This window comes from Lissotriton helveticus, chromosome 3_1 (genome assembly GCF_964261635.1).
Source record: "Lissotriton helveticus chromosome 3_1, aLisHel1.1, whole genome shotgun sequence".
NCBI lineage: Eukaryota > Metazoa > Chordata > Amphibia > Caudata > Salamandridae > Lissotriton > Lissotriton helveticus.
The window spans coordinates 659,622,916-659,640,381 of NC_136061.1; the positions used below are offsets into that span (position 1 = coordinate 659,622,916).

The 17,466-nt window shown below is 42.5% G+C and overlaps 1 protein-coding gene across 1 annotated transcript in view; it reads left to right on the forward strand.

The window, feature by feature from the left end:
- The window catches only part of ZBTB8A (zinc finger and BTB domain containing 8A), a 171,984-nt gene that overhangs the window by 150,101 nt on the left and 4,417 nt on the right, over positions 1-17,466 (forward strand). Inside the window, exon 3 of the mRNA XM_078680729.1 lies at positions 9,191-9,360. Within this exon, the coding sequence (XP_078536855.1) occupies positions 9,191-9,360 (170 nt within the window). The remainder of the gene's footprint in view (positions 1-9,190; positions 9,361-17,466) is intronic.

Genomic DNA, 17,466 nt, shown 5'->3' on the forward strand with positions numbered 1-17,466 from the left:
CCTAAGGGACTATTGAGAGAACCCTTGTGACAGATGTAGATTGTGATTGCTAATCCTACTGCTTTCTGGTGCCCAGGAAAGATGAAGGCCTGTGTCCTCCGAAAGAGAAAATCAAAATGCTCGCCTGGGCCTTGTCTGCTTTCGACCATGGAGACTTCTTGGTACTATTGGGCTGTAGGACACCAGTGCTTAATTTGTAAAAAATAAATAAATCCCAATGCCCTTGGCTGCAGCTCGCAACATCGATAGCTGTTGCCAGTGACGGTAGCTAAACAACTACTAACCATCACACTGCTACAACTGAGGCAATTCAGACTGTTAGTGGCCCTCAAAGCATGGTATGAGTGACATGCTTTGGATCTTTTCAATTATTAAACAACTTGTGGTGACGCGCTCCTGAGAACTCTGTTATGTCATGGAATCTGCTCAGACAGATTCCATGACAGGCAGTTGCTCTCTGGCCCCTAATAGATAAGACATGTTCCTTTCTTTCCTTCTGCAATAAATCTTTTATCCTCAAGAGGACTCCAGAGGTCATCTTTTCATTCTGGCGACGATCGGACGAACATGGAGAGCTGTGTTCATCTTCTGTGAACACGAAAGAAGAAAGAATTTCGCTTTACCGGTTCACCGTGAAGTTTGAAAATTTACTGGGGCCAGAGAATTGGTGAGGTCTTTCTATTTACTTTCGCGCACATGAGGATAACCGTAAAAAAGGTTTTATTTTTCTTTAATATTTGTACACGCTTCAGCCTGCGGCCATACGAAGACACGCAGCGCGAGTCACTGCATGCTATCTCTGTGAGCGGCAACAGCGCGAGTCACTACACGCAAAATATGTGAGCGGCATCAGCGCGAGTCTTTGCATGCGAATCCTACGAATGACATCTGCATCATCGACACAGCTGCGACTCGATTTCTATTTGTCAAAAAGAACTGCGAACGCTGAATGCGATGTACTGTCATTTATTAAATTAAGAAAAATATCCTCATTTAAGCACGCATAAGCAATAACGCACTGACTCACCCAGCCTCGAGCTGTCACACAGTCTACAACTCCTTTCACAGTGCATTATGGGAAGTTTAATGCTGTGGAAATAGAAAACAGACTCATCCAACCCATTGCATTCTGGGATATGAATGGGCAATGAAACTAAATAGATTATAAATGACTGCTTTTCAACAGTGATTTGCACACTTCAGGAATTCAAGATTTCACATCAAAACTTTTCAACAAATAAAAGAAAATAAGTGCAATTTACATCTGCGATTTGCACGCTTTAATTTTTTTGATCCTACAGTTGAACACTAAGTTTGTGTTTAAAAATTTTGTATGGACGACATGCAAAGTGTGCAAGCACCAGCACCGTTTCTGCAAGAACCAGGAGACCCACCTTTAGAGTGGAACTTATGGCTAAGATCATTTAAAGCCTATTTAGGTGCTATTGATGCTCAAAAGTTCAGGCCAGAAAGACGAAAAAACCTAATGTATTATCATTTGGGAGTCGAGGGGCAAAATGTTTTTGATCATCTACCTGAACACGTACCTGCAGAGAATGAAAATTTAGATGAATTTGAGACAGCTGTTGCGCAACTCGACAAATACTTCACAAAAACTAAAAATATGGTTGTACATAGATACAAATTTTTCACAAGAGCTCAACAACCTAACGAAAGTATAGACACTTATGTCACGGCATTAAAAATTTTAGCATCCAAATGTGAATTTGACAACTTTACTGGAGAATTAATACGCGATCAATTGGTAACTAGATGTCATTCTACAAATATTCAACAAAGTCTATTAGCTTGCAAAAACCCTACTTTAGATAAGGCCATAGATTTAGCCAAAAGCATTGAAGGTTCTTCCATTGACGCTAAAGTACTTGAGGATTCTCTAGCTAAAACATCAATCTCTGGAGTAGTCATTAACAAACCGAATTTGACAAAGAATCCACAACAAAACTACAAAAATAAACCCTCCGTCAAGCCTAATTCCAATAGTCAACAATTGCAAAGAATATTTTGTTTTAGATGTGGTTCACCATCACATGTTTCTTCATTTAAATTCTGTCCAGCCATTGGACAACAATGCAAAAAATGTGGGAAATTTGGTCATTTTATGAAAATGTGTAGATCTGGCAAACCTTTTAATGTTCGGTGTGTTTTAAATGATTTTGGGAATAATTTTGATGAGGAAAACCTTGAGACTAATCAAGAATTGCTTTTAGGTGTAAGGTGTGTCAATTCAAATGATGAAGAGCTAGTCATTGATCCAAATCTTAATGTTTCAATCGAAGGTCATGCCATACAGTTATTGGTTGACACTGGCGCACGCATAACCATTATCTCGAACTGGCATGACAAAACTTTACTTCCTCCAGACATTCTCACGGTAGCGTTTGAGGGAAGCAAAGTTGATCTTATTGGGTTTTTCTGGTCTAACATACAAATTTTGAATGAATCTATATATGGTAAAGTTTATGTTGCAAGAAAAGGAATAAATGTTCTAGGCCTCATTCACCAAGCTGAATTTGGCGTTACAATTAGACCAGGTTTAGAACAACCTATTTCATTCGGAAAAAAAAGAGTAGGTTCGATAACCAATAATGATAAGTTTTGGGAAAAGAAATTTTCAAAGGTCTTTAATGACAAATTGGGCTAAATTTCAGATTCCAGCTACCATATTAAAGTCAAAAGTGATGTTGTTCTGGTAAAGCATAAACTACGGAACATACCATTAAGTGTAAGGAACAATCTTTCGGCCAAGCTTAATGATATGTGCTCACAGGGTTTTATTGAGAAAACTGATGGAACTTTGTGGTTATCCCCGATTGTTTTGGTGAAGAAAAAGAATGGGGAATTACGCATGTGTGTTGATATGAGGAGTGTAAATGAGGCCATTTGGGTAGACAATTATCCATTGCCCAGAATAGAAGATTTAATAACTAAAGTAGGACAAGCTAAATGGTTTAGCAAGCTAGATCTAAGGGCAGCTTACCATCAAGTTGAGTTAGGAGAAAGCTCTAGACATCTAACTGCATTTGTAACGCCAGATGGAGTTTTCCAATTTTGCCGCATGCCTTTCGGTATTCATCTGCTGCGGCAGTGTTCCAAAGACTGATGTCAGATATGTTCTTTGGCAACAAACATGTGGCAATCTTCCAAGACGACATTTTGATATTTGCTGACACTGAAAATGAACATGACCTTGCATTAATTGATGTTTTAGGAACATTAGAAAAAAGAGGTGTAACTCTAAGAAAAGATAAGTGTATCTTCAAAACTAGAGAAATCGAATATCTTGGACATGTGTTTACTGAGGAAGGGATCAAACCTAGACCGAGTTTAGTGAAGAGTATTGTAGATGCTCCTGCGCCTCAGAATAGAGACCAATTGTTATCATTTCTAGGTTTGTGTGAATTTTATGCTAAGTTTATGCGTAATTTTGCAAATATCACTGAATGTTTTAAAGTTTTGCTTAAGAAAGGAGAGAGATTTCTTTGGTCTGAAATTTGCCAACGGACATTTGAACAAGTTAAAAAAGATACCACTTCAGCACCGGCATTACAACCATTTGTTGAAGGGTGAAAAACTTGCGTAACTGTTGATGCTTCCGAATATGGTTTAGGTGCAGTTTTAACTCAGCATAATGTTAAACATGAAACAACTGTTGGTTTTGCATCTAGGACTTTACGTCCCCCCGAATGCAACTATTCTGTTATAGAAAAGGAATTATTGGCGTGTGTGTGTGGAGTGTAGAAAAATTCAGAGCTTATTTGTGGGGAAGACCATTTATATTAAGAACAGATCATCGTCCTCTAGTAGAAATTTTATCAGGGAAAAAGTTAAAACACACTACTGCACGTATAGCCTGAATTTTGTTTCTCAGTAGAATATATTCCAGAAGGGAAAAATTCTAGAGCAGATTGTCTCTCGAGACTTCCAATTGGTGATTGTGACGAGTATGATAGGGAGTCGGAAATAGAAGAATGTTTTATCGCCTTTATCGGTGACTCTAACATTTGTAAAGATGAAAACGAGTGGATCCAAGTGTTGCAAAATTACACTATTTTGAAACAAGTCTTAAAAATGGTTACTTCAGGTTGGCCAAAAGAGAAGAGTTTGGATGATAGGCTCCAAAGCTTTTGGAAAATATCAGATGAATTATCATTAGAATGCAACAAGCTTATGCGAGGGGATAAGCTTATCCCTCCTACATGCTTTCATGAGCGAATCATTAATTTAGCACATTCTGGTCATTTAGGTGCTACTTCAACAAAGAGGAAAATAAGAGAGAATTTTTGGTGGCCAAAAATGGACCATGAAATTGATTTGTATGTACGTGATTGCAGAAAGTGTAAAATTAATGATAAAGTCTTGAAAACAGAAAAGGAAGTTGATTGTCCCACCGTTTGTCCAAAAAGAGCTTGGCAGCGAATTGGGGTAGATTTCCTAGGGCCCTACCATATTTTACCCAACCACATGAGATATTTTCTTGTTTTAATAGATCATCTGTCAAGGTGGGTAGAGGTTAGAGGTGTGATGGAACCAACTACAAAAAATGTTATCAAATTTTTTAAAGACGTCTTTGCAAGAGAAGGTATCCCAAATGAAATACTAACTGACAATGGTGTACAATTCATTTCTATAGAGATGCAATCATTTTAAGAAAAATGTAATATCAAGCATATTAAAACACCTTTGTACAACCCACAAAGTAACAGTAAAGTGGAACGATTCAATAGAATTTTAGTTGAATGTATACAGTCTACTTTAAAATGTAATATGAATGTAAAAATAGCTTTGAAGGAATTAATCTGGAGTTATAGAACAACACATCACAGTGTCACAACTAAAACCCCGTTTGAATTAATGCGAGGAAGAAAAGCTACTACTGATTTATGTCCTTTCTGGATGTCTTCTGGTCTTGACAAGGATGTTGACATTAGCAATGCATGGGATGTAGCTAAATCTAATTCAGATGCTTCTAGTGCCAGAAGAATTGTTAAAGATTTTGAAAAAAGCAAATTGAAGTTAGGGGATTGGGTACGAGTTAAAAACCCCTGTCTCGTTGGAAAAGGATTTTCTAAATTTAAAGCTCTGTTACAAATTGTAGATTTAAGAAGAAATGCCGCAAAATTATCTGATGGAAATTGGTGGAATGTTTCTCGTTTAGCGATTGATCCGAATGCTGGTTTTGTTAATTCCAAGTCTTCCGATATTCATTTTAATGTAAATAATGAAAGAGCTCAAGAAGAAAATGTAAGGAGTATGCGCACAAAATCTACTCACAGAAAATTAGAAGATTTTGTTTGTGATACATTTTTTTTTTCCTTTAGAGGGGAGGAAAAGTCAGTATTTAGTTGTTTGTTTAGACATAAATGTATATGCACAATATTGTCTTTTTATTATTTGTTTGAAAAAGGGGAGATGTGTGGTGACACACTCCTGAGAACTCTGTTATGTCATGGAATCTGCTCAGCCAGATTCCATGACAGGCAGTTGCTCTCTGGCCCCTCATAGATAAGACATGTTCCTGTCTTTCCTTCTGCAATAAATCTATTTATCCTAAAGAGGACTCCAGAGGTCATCTTTTCACAACTGTTATCCTACTCATCTCTAAATTACACAAACAGCTGGCACAAGTGTTGGTGTTGATGATTAAGTGCCTGTGCAGAGCACCGGAAAACACTGTCTCAAATTAAGCACTGTAGGACACCCATTTCTATATCCCCATCCTGGGCCTTCGGAGTTGCATGTGGTTTGTGGCAGAACAGGAGAATTTTAAGTTTGCTGTGCTCCCTTTTGATCTCACCAGTACCCCATAGATGTTCACTAAAGTGATGGTGGTGGCGGCAGTGCACCTTCAGAGGTGCCAGTCTTCCCCTTAACTCAATGACTGGCTTTTGCATGAGGGCTTGCCGCTGGCAGTCATCGGCCACCTCCTGACTCCAGCATACCTCCTATAATCTAAGGTGTTCACTATCAATGTGCCGAAGTCACACTGAGTCAGATACTCCCTTTCATCTGAGCCATTCTGGACAAGCTTTGGTTTCCTTCTTTTCCCTTAGGAAAGAGAGCACAGGACATTCAGACTATGATCTGGTCTTTCAGCCTCAGTCCTGGATTTCAGTGTAGTCTTCTATGAGACTGCTGGGACTTATGGTCTCCTGCATCCTGCAGGTAGAGCATGCTTGTTGGCATATTTGGGCTCTGCAGTAGAATCTGAAGTCTCAGTGGGCCCATCTTCAATCTGACAGTAGTAACCGATGCATCGCTTCTGGGTTGGGCCAGCCATTTTTGAAAGATGGAGATCTGAGGCCTCTAGTCTCCAGCGGACTCCGACTCCATATCTACATCCCGGAGCCAAAGGCCATCTACTTGGCATTGAAAGCCTTCCTTCAATTCCTCAACAGGGGGCTGGTACAGGTGCTCAATGACAACACCACCGCCATGTGGTACTACAAAAAGTAGGGCTGGGTTGGTACACCGAGTAGGGCAGGCTAGGGTCACCAACCATTTTCCTTGAAGCCTGAGCCTTTGGAAATAGCTGGACCACCTAGGCATCTTCCCTGTGGTGAATCACCTAGCAGTCAAGCTCAGCCATCGGGCACCTAGCAGATCACAAGTGCCAGTGACACCCAGAGGTGGTGCAAGGTCTATTCCCCAAATGAGGAAACTCTTGGCTTGATCTGTTTGCCACCACTGAGAACAAGCAATGTCAGCCTTTCTGTGCATTGGAGCTTCCAAGGATTCTCTCGCTCAAAGACGCATTCTGCCTTGAATGGAACTCTAGACTCCTGTATGACTTTCTGCCAATATCACTCCTGTCTGAGTTCTCTAGAATATTACGAATGACTCAGACCCAGTCATCCCAGTGCCTCCGAATTGGGCACGGAGAGTATGGTATCCAGAACTCCTAGGCTTGAGCATCAGTCCTCTGATCAAGCTGCCCCTCTGGGAGGACCTGCTGTCTCGGCAAAAGGGCACTGTACTACACCCAAGCCATCACAGTATCTACCTTCATTCTTGGAGAATAGGTGGCGACGCCTGAACACCTTTAACCTTCCTCCTGAGGTAGTTGATATCATCTTGGGAGTAAGGCATCCCTCGATGTAACTGTATACTGCTGTGGTTGGGACACATTTGCGGCTTGGTGCAGCACATGACAGATGACAGATTGACCTCCTCAAAGCCAAGTTATCTGATGTATTGCTATTTGTTTCTTCTCTTGCCTAGCAAGGCTTTGCTTAGGGCACAGATTATATTTAAGCACTTTCAGCCTTCTTACGATTGCCAGGCAGCTCTCCTTGTTTAGGCCACCATTTGTGATGCAATTTGTTTTAAAGAGCTACAACATATGTTTCCTCTTCTCCTTTTGTTATGCCCCAATGAGACCTTAAACTTGTCCTCACTTACTTATTGAGCACTCTGTTTGAGGTACTTCTCGCCTGCCCTTGGCATCTCCTTACTACAAGTTGGTGTTGCCCATCGTCATCACATCGGCATTGTGTATGAGTGAGCTGTTGGCACTTTGTGTTGAACTTCCATATGAAATCTTTTTCTCTAGACAAACTAGTTTTGCAGAATCGTTCATCCTTTCTGCCAAACGTTCTGATGCCATTCCAGCCTGGTCAAACTATCACTCTGCCAGTTTTCTATGCTCCGCCTCACCCCTCTAAGAGAGCTTTAAGGGGAGCATAGGACCCCAAGAGAGCGCTGACCTTCTACATAGATTGCACCAAAGAATCTCAGGTGGAAAAACAGCTCTTTGTGGGGTTTACTGGAGCAAAAAAAGGCAAACCTGTGCAGGACAGAACTATCTCCTGTTGGATCGTGCACTGTATTAAGATCTGCTGTACACTGGCTAAAAAGCAGCCAGAAGGACTGAGTGTTCATTCTACTAGGGCCAAAGCTGCTACCACTGTGCTAGTGCACGGAGTTCCTGTCCTACACTGAGACAGGCAGCTACGTGGGTGTCCCTTCAATCATTCACGAAGGACTATTGTCTGGACACCTAGGTTCAAAAAGAGGGTTACTTTGCCTGTTCGGTCCTGCAGGATTTTCTGGTTTGAGTCTATTCAAAGGCCCGCCTCTGAATAGGTACTGCTTTGGTATTTATTCAAATGGTTAAGAATCTGCAGCTTAAAGTCTCTATCAGAAGTACCACTTTCCTTCGGTAACGCTCTTTCTGAAAGAGGCTCTACCTGGCCGCAGATTCCTCACCGACCCTCCCCAATCTGTGGTTGGACTCTAACCATTAACAAGATCCCACGTTTAGGAATCTGCACACTGATCATGACCAACTCGCTCTTGGGGTTTGCTGTTAGGAGCCGACAGCTCGAAGTAACTGATGTCAGCGTGCAGGGATGTCGTCTATATGGGCCCCCACATAATTTCCGGAGCTGAAATGCATCAATGCAGAGCCACATACACCACCTTGATGGCACGCCGAGGTACTACTGAAATTTTTCCAGATCACGTATGGCGCCTGGGAAATATTGAAAAGGTGAGCTATCTGTGGCTAGATACAGTCCCTACTAGAAGTAGCTTTACCAAAGGTAAGTAACCTGCTTAGCATCCAATCCCGAGTGAAATATCTGAGCTTTTGAAAGAAAACCTGTTACCGAGTTGATGTTTTGCCTACTCAAGAACTTAAAGGTTTGTCTGGTAATACAAGCAGTATTTGTTCATATTATTTATGTGTTATGTCATGGCTCTGTGAAACTTGACACTGAGGAGAAAGAAGCAACAGAAGTAGAGGCTGTGGGTTGAAGAATTTACAGAGGGAAAGAAGGGCTGTTTCCCCTGTGGCACACAGTAGTTTAAGTGTAAAGATAGCTCGAGTGACCAGATAGCAGAAGGGCTAATAGAGCTCACGGGGAGCAAGTGGGTTAGCTCTGTTCAGTACTAAAGAAAAAGAAAAGATTGCTTGAAGGAAGTGCACTGTGGCAGGAGAAGGCAGGGAGCAAGTTGCAACTAAAATACAATATTTTGTTGTTTGAAATTGAACATTGGGTAAGACCGTTCATGCTCCTTGAATAAAATCCAGAGAAAGGTAACTGCTTCACAGTAAATGGTTAGTCCAAACATATATGGACTAAGAACAACCAGTACAATAACACTGAACTACTTTGTCATATTTTTGTTCTGAATACGTTTTCAACTAATACTATTTCTGCAACAGATGATATGCCACGGATGAGGTTCAAGTGCCCCTTCTGCACTCATATGGTGAAGCGGAAAGCAGATCTGAAGCGCCACCTTCGTTGCCACACAGGGGAGAGGCCTTATCCATGTGAAGCATGCGGCAAACGATTCACCAGATTAGAACATTTACGCAGCCATTTCCGAACAGTATGTATGTTCTTGTTTCAGAAAAATACATGAAGTGAGAGGTCAATGTAAGTGAATTGTTAAAAACCTAATACTCAGTAGACCTGCATCCACACCACGCAAGGTGTTGCATCTCTTGATGTTTCCCCTCTTTTGGCAGTGCTGTTTTCTTTCTTTGTTCCACTTCTCAAAACGTTTTTCCCCCTTTATTTTCCAAGAAAGTTTTGAGTTTTACATTTAAAAATAACAAGGTCGAGAAAAACAATTGCAATTCCAAATTTAAATATAACAAGGTTGAGAAAAACAATCAGAATGCCAATAAGCACTTTTACATAGTATACGTAGCAGACATTGGAACATTCCCTTGCTCATTACCTCCCTCTCATCCTCCTCGCATCCTAATATTTGCTTTTAATAGGCTAAAAGCAATTGCCTCCCTCTACCGCATATGCCCTTGACAATGGATTTAGTGCCTGGGGAAATGGCATCCTGTCACTTCTTGCCCATTTTGTTCTGAAATGTATCCCAAGTGGCTAAAAACCATCTCCTGCCTTTGCCGAAGAAAAGACCAATACTCAAGGAGACCCTCACAATGGAAGCTGTGGCACTAAGGGAAGAGGGGTTCGGTTTAGGGCACTGTCACTGGGTTGGAAAAGCCCATCAGTAATGGGGAGAGGGCCTATTGTAGGGATCTCTACTGCCAATTTTTGTGAGTAGGATCCTCTCGCACACACATTTGCGAGTAACTCTAGGAGAAAAAGCACTCAGTCATATGGCCTGGGCTGCTGTAGCACTAGACCAACTTTACAGACCCCATCCAATACGGGACGTACCACAGAAGGGTTCTTCTGCATTAGAATTCATCAGACAGGAATAGTCCTTGGTGTATGTCATACTTATATATTCGAATCTCTATCCTATGTCAATAGATCTTTGGCTAAATGCCTCCAGTTGGAGGTTGAGCCAGTCTCCCTTCATGGTCTCTCTAACAACCTATCTGTACTCTGGTTACCATTGACCAGTGTGGTTGTGTTAAGCATACTACCCCCAGATCCATACGTTGCGCCACAAGTTGGATATGGGAAAGGTTCTGAAAATAAAACTAGTACCCAAGTTGTTACCTGGACCTGTTTTAAGAGTCCATTTCCCAAATGACAAAACAATCTGAAAAAAGGGATGCACTATATCACAGGCAGTACTAGTCTCTGTAAAGTCACACCAGTTTCTTGACAACGTTGCTTTTGAAGACAAGTTTCATTTGCTAGTATCTGAGCCAGTATAAACACCAACTACAAGCATGTTTGTACCTGACAAGTAGGCAAGTTAGAAAAGCTTCTTGTCGTTTACCTCCAAATCAAGCAAAAATTGGACACCAACTCGCATGTTATATACAATGAGGATGGACACTTTCATTCCAGTAACAAAGTTCATGCCAGAATGACAAAGGCAATAGGGTAGTTATGCCTTCTTCCACCTTCTAAGCCTGCCACATCTTTCTCTTTTCAAGGCTCACCTCTTCTATCACACTGAAGCCTCCAATACTACGGAATCTTTTTTTGATCAAGCCGTCCTTGATGATTTGGAGCAGGACTTATTCTGAACCTTCTATTTCTGAGATGACAAGCACACTACCAAAGATGAGCTCTCTATTGTTATGGACAATTTGCCAGCTCAGTGGTGGCTGGTAGGCATCTTATATTCCGTCTGTAATTCATCGGATGAGCAGAGTCCGTGTACATCCCATACATCTCCCAGTTTTGACATTCCGATTAGGGCTAATTTTTGATTGATTTCTAGTTCTCTCAGTTCTGCCAGTGTATCAGATTCCCACCAGAGGGTCTCTAGTGCCAACCCCCACTCCCCAATTTTTTCATAGGTTTTTTCAAGGGAGAACCACCTTCTCGGTCAGTGATGGGCATCGGGGGGCAGGAACCCTGTTATACAGCACTGGAAATACCCCACTGAATCCATCACTCAACTAGCCACCTTCGGCGAAGGCTACTGCAGTGATGAGAAAGCCCAGTCATTTACCACGAGAGGTTGAGTTTCCCAGAGATAGTCTGAGGTCGGGTAGGGCCAACCCTCCATCGTAGGGATTTCTCAACAAAGTTGCAGGGCAATGCAAGGGGTACCTCTGGCCCACAGTAATGTTCACGTCACTGCATCAGCAACCCAGAAAAGGCTATTCTATGACCCCATACAGTGAGTTCTGGGGCATGTGCAGGAACATTTGGCAGCACTAGCTTGAAATCAAAAACAATTTAGGAACATAAAAATTATCTTAGCGGACCTGAAGAGCATACATAAAATAACATGCATGTACCATTTGTTACAAAAATATATACTTTTTTTAATCATGTTATTTTATAAATTCATCATATTTAGAAAAAAAGAGGCGAGAATTACATTCGGAATAACAATGGCCTCTGTGTCCGATGATACAGAATTATTTGTTACATGAATAGTTACTTCAATTGTTTTGTTACAGAAGGTAAAGTATTTTGTTTTCTTTTCTAGAGTTCATTAAACATTTACTGAATCATGTACAAACTGCAAATTGCTACCCAAAAACGAGAACAAAATGATTTTAAGCATGGCTTTTCTATACAATAATTCACATGCATGTTATTTTGTGTATGCTCTTCAGGTCCGCTAAGATCATTTTATGTTCCTAAATTGTTTTTGATTTCAAGCTATTGATACACCCTGATTTAGTAACTACCGTCAGGGGTACCCCTTTCTTTACAAACATTTGGCAGCACTATCATTTTGTACAGGGCTGCTTTACCCATCAAGGACAATGGGAGTTTTCTCCAATGTCCTGTGTCTCGTTTATTATCATCTAGGATCCGTCCGTCATTTCATTGGTGGAAACTACTCGGAGTCCAGGATAATGTGCAAACCCAATTTAAAGCCAACTGGAGTTCACAATAGGGGATATTGCTACCCTGGTTGGGGAATCCAGCGACCGAACGGTAGTGCCACAGATTTGTGCCTATCGATACAGACCCCTGAATATCACCTACTTTTTTTTCAGAATCTCTCAAGCACTTGGTATGAATTGTTGCAGGTCTGCCAAGTATACCTACAATCATTCTTTCCTCTTTTTACAGGGAACCTTTTTCAAGTCCAGACAAAACTACTTCCCTATTATATTTAAACAGCAGGGAGATAACCTATCTTGTTCACTTTGTCATCTTGCAACCCAGCTTTGGGACCAGGCCTCAAGTGTAATAGCCTTTTTTCCCTGTTGCATTTAACGGGCAGAAGAAGAATTTAAAGGGAGATAGTTTTGGGAAGTTCTACAATGCTCTTTTTCGCAAAGGTCTACTGACAATTATCCAGAAATAATTCTTTGTGAAGTAGACATTTTAGCAGCTCGAAATAGCTGTGCCTAGAGTATGCCTCCTGGCTTGGACCTGGGAGTACAACTGTGTGAGCAACTCTTCTAGTGGACCAAAGAAGATGGGGTTTGTGCCTGTCCCAGTTTCTCCTCATTTATCAAATTCTTTAAACGTTGTAAAGATCCACAAACTCTGAGATGATGCTCATAGTCCAGCTTTGGCCCTGCCAATTCTGGTTCTGAGAATTCCTGTCTTTCCTGCAGAACAATCCCTTCCTTTTACAAGCTTCATATCCATTTGTTATTTTTTTTATTTTTTTACAAACATCCCTTCCACTGCAGACCCTGTTTCCTGAAATGTTTTATTGTAGACACATGTAAAATCTCTAAAGGGAACATCGCCATTTATTTATTTGGTTGTAGTTTTGTACAATTCCAGCCCGATCCACCAGGGTAGTAGAGCACTTAACAAGGGATAAGATTTATGGAAAAGTCTTCAAAAAGGAGGTGAAATGACCATCATAAATAGTGGAGACATCTATGACTAGAAAGAAGCACTTAGAAAGTGATTGTGCTATATAATCTTAAATCTTCTCAAGCTTTCATGAATGAGAATTTGTATTTTAACACTTTTCTGGCTGAGACTGGGATCTTATTTGATTTCTTCAACTACAGACACTGAAGTATACAAGAGCACTCCGATCTTCCCCAAAAAGATGAGCTTACATGAGATAGCTTTGATAAACTCTTACAATACCATCCTCCCGTTATGGATCCTGCTTCTCATAGGGTATTCAGCATCGTCTTTTCACTTGATGTACAACTGTTTAAGTCAAATGCTGTGTGTGATATGAGCTTGAAGGCAGACTTGCCTCTTCAAGAAGAAGTATGTCTTTTCTTCAAGGAGACTTGTATAATCCTCCACAGGGTGGAGTTTGCAATAGTCCATTCTAATATTCTGGGTTTTATTTAAATCAGGAAATAATTATTCGTGATTTCCTGACACTATCCCATTTCACAATGTTGATGTTTCCATACCTCTGATATGCTACCTGTGAAGAACAGCTCCTTTCTGAGTTTCAGCACATTTATTGTTTACTTATGGTTGGCTTTCCCCAGACAAAAAAGGTCCTCTTTCTTTGTGGGTAGATTCTGGCACATCAGGTGGGGATCTTAACTCCCTTGTGAGACTTCATGCTCCTAACAGAGCAAAGGCAGTGTCCGTGGCTTTTCAAAGATACATTCTCACTGCAGACAAGAGCTAGCCAGTCATGTGGCCACACAACATGCTTTCTGTCACCATTCCTCAAGTGTTTCCTCCAGAAAAGATGTCGTTTTCAGGCATGAGTTCTGCACATACTATTTCTTGAGGCCGGGTTGTGCATATGATGTTTACCCTCCAGATCTCAGTGGTTTAATCTGTTGAACCAGATACCCAAGTACTTGGGAAGAGGGGAGAACCGGGCGACAGAAAAAAGAAAATGTACCTTGATAACGATCTCAGTTCTTTAAGTCCTTGCTCATCCTTCTTAACAACACCCAACCATCTACCCTTTGGAGCTTATGCCACACTGAAACCTTGCATGTCGGAGAAAATATGTAGGAACTGGGTGGCGGACATGTGGTGATGTGCAGAGTTTATGCACACAGTAGTGGCCTTGCAATGGGGGCTCCAAAGGAAAAAAAATACCTTTCAAAAATAAAATGGAAAGATGCATTACAAACCTGATTGTGGCATGCAAGCAATTCACAACCCATTGTGCAGGACATAGAGCACACATTGGATGGATCCAAGTACAGTGGTATTAAATGTCAGGATCCGAGGCGAGGATTATACTCCTCTTTCTCCACTTTATTGCCTACAGCAGCCTTAATTAACAAAACTACCTTCCCCAAAAACCCTACGGGAAAGAAGAAAATATCACAACCAATCAGTAAACAGTCCATGTATCATAGTCCATCGCCAATGTTTATGCCCCCTTTTTCTTCTTTGCTCAGCAGCCATGATTTAGGTGTTCTGATAGTCTATTTTCAAATTTTTGGAATTTTCACTGCTATTGTGGGATTGCTTATTGATTTACGTGCCTTGGGTGTCTAACTCGTTGTTTTTTCTTCTACTGATAGAGGACGCTCGTAGCGCAACAAGACGCTCCTCCAGCTCCACAAGTGTTGCTTGCTGTTTCTGCAATTACAGAGAAGCTGCCTCTCAGAGCCTTGGCCTCTTTGTGGGTGCCCCGGGTACCCTGGAAGCCGTAACTCCCTTACAGGGCTCTGTATCTGAAGGCTATTTCCAAGTAATTGTGCATTTTATTGTGCGGTGACCGCCACCCTGCTGTGGCCCCTCAGGACTCTAGAATTCTTTGTTCCAGTGTCCTGCCAGTTTAATCCCTAAGGGCCCAGAGACCGTTTAACTGGGCTTACTCATTTTTAGGGTCCCATAGTCCCACTTTGAAGGCACTGTTGTCCCATAGGGTCTCATAGGTCCATTTTGACCTGCCCCCTGTATCCCAGAACCTTTGGCCTGTGCGGCCTGCTTCTATATCATCACATGAGTCCTTACTCTGCATCGCAAGGCCCTACCCTGGCTGTTATTCTATTGGGCAATGCTAAATGTGCGTTATCAACTGAGTGGGCCAAAAGTTGGGGGACTTGGCAGCTTTGGAGGAGGGTTCCACAACGCAAGGGGGTCCTCCGTAAATGCGAAGGAGCATCGCCACACTGGTCAGAGTCAGTCACAAAAAAATAAAATGATAATAAAACCATAATATCATTTTATTTTTCTGTGACTGGCTCTGGCTGGCATGCGTGTGTAGGGAGAGGCTGGGCCATGAAAGGGAGGAGTGATGGGCAACCATGTTAGTTGGCTGGCTGCCTTAGGCCGGCCAAATAGACATGCGCACTTCTGCTTCTCCAATCCAGCTGTGTTCACAGCCAGGTTGGAGAAAAGCTGCAGGCTCCCAGGCACAGTCTGAGCAGCAGACCAGGCCGCTCAGACCAATCCTGACACTGCTCTCATAGCATGAGAGCAACATCTGGATTAGGTGGGGAGCCAGTGTTTTCCAGTGACTCCGGGAGAGAAGCACCTGTCAGCGTTGGCGGCAGGAAGTGGGTTTTTTTCCTCATTATTATTTTTTCCCTCTCATTCACCCTGCCCGCCCTTGTGTGGTCCCATATACATTGAGTCAACTACTCCATATCTGTATATGGAGGACGAATCTGCCTCCTTTTTGCCTCTTGATGACATGTTTTGTGAGGCAGTGGAGGCCTCAATACAACATGCGGTGCCTCTGGCACTAGGGCCCTTGGTGAAAAAGAATGAGAAATTGGCCTACGTTCACCAACAAACTCCTCTCATTGCAACAGAGCGCCCTGTGACCCTGCATCACACGCACACGCCTCCTCCAATCAGGGCATCGATAAGGACACTTTCGAGCATCTCAAAAGAGCTTTCCCCCAGACCCAGCCACCGTTTCCTGCTCCTGACCCCTTTGTACTGGATCTTCTCTCTCCTAATCTTGTGGGAGATGATGATTTCCACGGGGATTCGGATGGCAACCCAGGCCCTTCTAGACTGTGGTGCCCATCATCAGACGAGGTTTCCCTGCCTTCCCAGCTTCCTGCCCTTCCACCCGATAATTTGATAGCAGACATGTTGGATCCGGACGATTTCATTCACAGAAAGTCCTCTGTGTTGTCCCCTAGTGGTAAGGTTTCAACCTATGTGGCAGGGTGTCTTAGGAAGCCTCTTGAAAAAGAGGCCAGGTCCTGCATGCAGGCAGAGTGTCCCCATCCATCCCCTCACTCCGTAGATTAATGAATGGATGGCAACATTCTTGGTGAAGTACATTAGAGACCCCAAGAAGGGCATTGACCGCTCCTGTGGTCATGTCAGGATTCATGTCAGGATAAACTCTTAGGCGTGAGGGGGGGCTTCCTATGAAGAATCTAGATATGACTAAACAAGCCAAATAGTGGGGTGCTCTAATCTTTCCTGACATTGCACCCAGAGAGCAGTTATTCTATTGGGCAACGCTAATTGTGCGCTATCAATTGAGTGGGCCAAAAGTTGGGGTACTTGGCAGCTTTGGAGGAGGGTTTCCCAAATGTAAGGGGGGGTTGTTTGGGGACCTCTTTTTCAAAGAATGTGGCAAGTTTTTGCCACTTTAAATTCGCTTAATAAGGTGCAGGCCTCTATCAAGAAAATATTTTTGTCTGCGGTTTTTGTTGGGGCCGTGTGTGGCAGGCGGTGCTGGTACGGCCGTTTCCCCATCAATGCCTCCCAGGGAGGCCAAGGCTCCTATCTAGGGCAAAGGCAAGACCCAGTGAGATTTAGAGGTTTCCACCCCTTCCAACATGATCCCGCGGGGGGCAGAGGAGATGGATGCAGCCATGCCCATGTATCTCTCCAAGGTAAGGACTCTCCTTTCTTCCCGACTATTGGTGGGAGGGCGTCTGGTTTTATTCCATGCGAATTGGCAGCAGGTAACTTCTGACTCCTGAGTTCTCCAGACAGTCCATGGTTTTCGTTTTGAGTTCCTCAGAACTCCGTCCAACACTTCAGGCCATTATCGCTAACCTTTTCCTAGGTACAATGTTCCCTGGTAGATCAGTAGATCTACAAGCTTTTGAGGAAAGGGGCGATAGTTGTTCAGACTCAAGCGGGTTTGTGAGCAATATCTTCCTGCTGGAGAAGAGGGGGAGTCAACTCCCAGTGATCAATCTAAGGGTGTTCAAAGAGTGGCTGGTATATCGCCACTTCAAGATGGAAGGCATCCATCTTCCCC